The sequence below is a fragment of the Squalius cephalus genome (genome assembly GCF_949319135.1).
Source record: "Squalius cephalus genome assembly, chromosome: 14".
In the NCBI taxonomy this organism is placed as follows: domain Eukaryota; kingdom Metazoa; phylum Chordata; class Actinopteri; order Cypriniformes; family Leuciscidae; genus Squalius; species Squalius cephalus.
The window spans coordinates 36,948,481-36,951,187 of NC_137135.1; the positions used below are offsets into that span (position 1 = coordinate 36,948,481).

The window sequence follows — 2,707 nt, forward strand, 5'->3', positions numbered from 1 at the left end:
CCAAACAACCCCACACCATAATCCCCCCTCCACCAAACAACCCCACACCATAATCCCCCCTCCACCAAACAACCCCACACCCTAATCCCCCCTCCACCAAACAACCCCACACCATAATCCCCCCTCCACCAAACAACCCCACACCCTAATCCCCCCTCCACCAAACAACCCCACACCCTAATCCCCACACCCTAATCCCCCCTCCACCAAACAACCCCACACCCTAATCCCCCCTCCACCAAACAACCCCACACCATAATCCCCCCTCCACCAAACAACCCCACACCATAATCCCCCCTCCACCAAACAACCCCACACCATAATCCCCCCTCCACCAAACAACCCCACACCCTAATCCCCCCTCCACCAAACAACCCCACACCCTAATCCCCCCTCCACCAAACAACCCCACACCCTAATCCCCCCTCCACCAAACAACCCCACACCCTAATCCCCCCTCCACCAAACAACCCCACACCATAATCCCCCCTCCACCAAACAACCCCACACCATAATCCCCCCTCCACCAAACAACCCCACACCCTAATCCCCCCTCCACCAAACAACCCCACACCCTAATCCCCACACCATAATCCCCCCTCCACCAAACAACCCCACACCCTAATCCCCCCTCCACCAAACAACCCCACACCATAATCCCCCCTCCACCAAACAACCCCACACCATAATCCCCCCTCCACCAAACAACCCCACACCCTAATCCCCCCTCCACCAAACAACCCCACACCCTAATCCCCCCTCCACCAAACAACCCCACACCATAATCCCCCCTCCACCAAACAACCCCACACCCTAATCCCCCCTCCACCAAACAACCCCACACCATAATCCCCCCTCCACCAAACAACCCCACACCCTAATCCCCCCTCCACCAAACAACCCCACACCCTAATCCCCACACCATAATCCCCCCTCCACCAAACAACCCCACACCCTAATCCCCCCTCCACCAAACAACCCCACACCATAATCCCCCCTCCACCAAACAACCCCACACCCTAATCCCCACACCATAATCCCCCCTCCACCAAACAACCCCACACCCTAATCCCCCCTCCACCAAACAACCCCACACCATAATCCCCCCTCCACCAAACAACCCCACACCCTAATCCCCCCTCCACCAAACAACCCCACACCCTAATCCCCCCTCCACCAAACAACCCCACACCCTAATCCCCCCTCCACCAAACAACCCCACACCATAATCCCCCCTCCACCAAACAACCCCACACCCTAATCCCCCCTCCACCAAACAACCCCACACCCTAATCCCCCCTCCACCAAACAACCCCACACCCTAATCCCCCCTCCACCAAACAACCCCACACCATAACCCCTCCCCCTCCCCCTCTACAAAACTTTACACTTGGCACAATGCAGTCAGGCAAGTACCGTTTTCCTGGCAACTACCAAACCCAGACTCGTCCATTGGATTGTCAGTCAGAGAAGCGTGATCGGTCACTCCAGAGTCCAGTGGCGGCGTGCTTTACACCACTGCATCCCACGCTTTGCATTGCACTTGGTGATGTAAGGCTTGGAAGCAGATGCTCAGCCATGGAAACCCATTCCATGAAGCTCTCTACAAAGTTTGGAGGTCTGTAACTATTTACTCTGCAGAAAGTTGGTGACTTCTGTGCGCCTCAGCATGTACTGACCCCACTCTGTGGCCTAGTTGCTGTTGTTCCCAATTGCTTCCACTTTGTTATAATACCACTAACAGTTGACCGTGGAATATTTTGTAGTGAGGAAATTTCACGAATGGACGTATTGTACAGGTGGCAACCTATCACCGCGCTTGAATTCACTGAGCTCCTGAGAGTGTTTGTTGAAGTGTCTGTATGCCTAGGTTCTTGATTTTATACAACTGTGGCCATGGAAATTTTTCAATAAATCAATAAAATGTTCCCAAATGAGCCAAGAAATGATGTTGAATAATTTTTATCATGTGCCATCAAAATGCATGCAGTAGAGGGTTAAATGTATTTTCAATAGACTCACACACAGATCCTGTGAGACGCTTCTGGAAATCAACATCATGATGGCCGAACACCAGTTACCGATAACATTGGCCACTGCATTGTTTAAGGTCAGCCTGTGTGTCAGAGTAAAGACATTGACAGAATTATACATATGTATTGAATATTTTGGTATAAGACACTACAGAAAACTTCTGTATTTCGCTTGAGCTCATTTTTGTTCTTAATAAATTGAAATGCATGTCAGTGCAACTCTGAAAACTGATATTCTTCAAAGTAAAGGTTGCGAAAGGGTTTTTTACAGTGATGCCACAGAAGAACCATTTATGAACCAAATAATTTATGGTTTTCTAATGCTTATTAATTTTAGGGCATAAAAATAAGGAAGAAGAAAATCTGTAAACACAATAGGGTTCCAGTACCGTGTGTGTGTGTGTGTTGCTGCGCGCCTCCGCGCCGGCAGGTGGCGATATGAGTTCAGACCGTTGCTGTAGTAACGCTGACGCGAGCGTCTCTGGCTGATCATGTGAGTGTAAATAAATCTCTTTTCATTAAAGTTCAATCTTCAATATATGATCAATAATAAAGATGTCGTTTAAATAACTGCAACACACATTTAAATGGTTTGGAACAGATTTAGATCAAGACCGCGACTAGTGGAGATCTGCTCTGTATATTGTGTGTGTGTGTGTGTGTGTGTGTGTGTG

General features: G+C 49.7%; 1 protein-coding gene across 4 annotated transcripts in view; it reads left to right on the plus strand.

Moving 5' to 3' along the window:
* Positions 1-2,468: 2,468 nt before the first annotated feature.
* tmem107 (transmembrane protein 107) overlaps positions 2,469-2,707 on the plus strand; it is a 3,476-nt gene continuing 3,237 nt past the window's right edge. The window contains exon 1 of one of the 4 annotated variants that reach the window (XM_079893255.1): positions 2,469-2,526. Coding sequence is in view for 1 of the 4 variants with exons in the window: in XM_079893254.1 (XP_079749380.1) it covers positions 2,621-2,623 (3 nt within the window). In the remaining 3 variants the exon portion in view is untranslated. Of the gene's footprint in view, positions 2,533-2,553; positions 2,624-2,707 lie in introns of those variants that run through there. The other 3 variants (XM_079893257.1, XM_079893256.1, XM_079893254.1) reach the window with 3 other exon arrangements.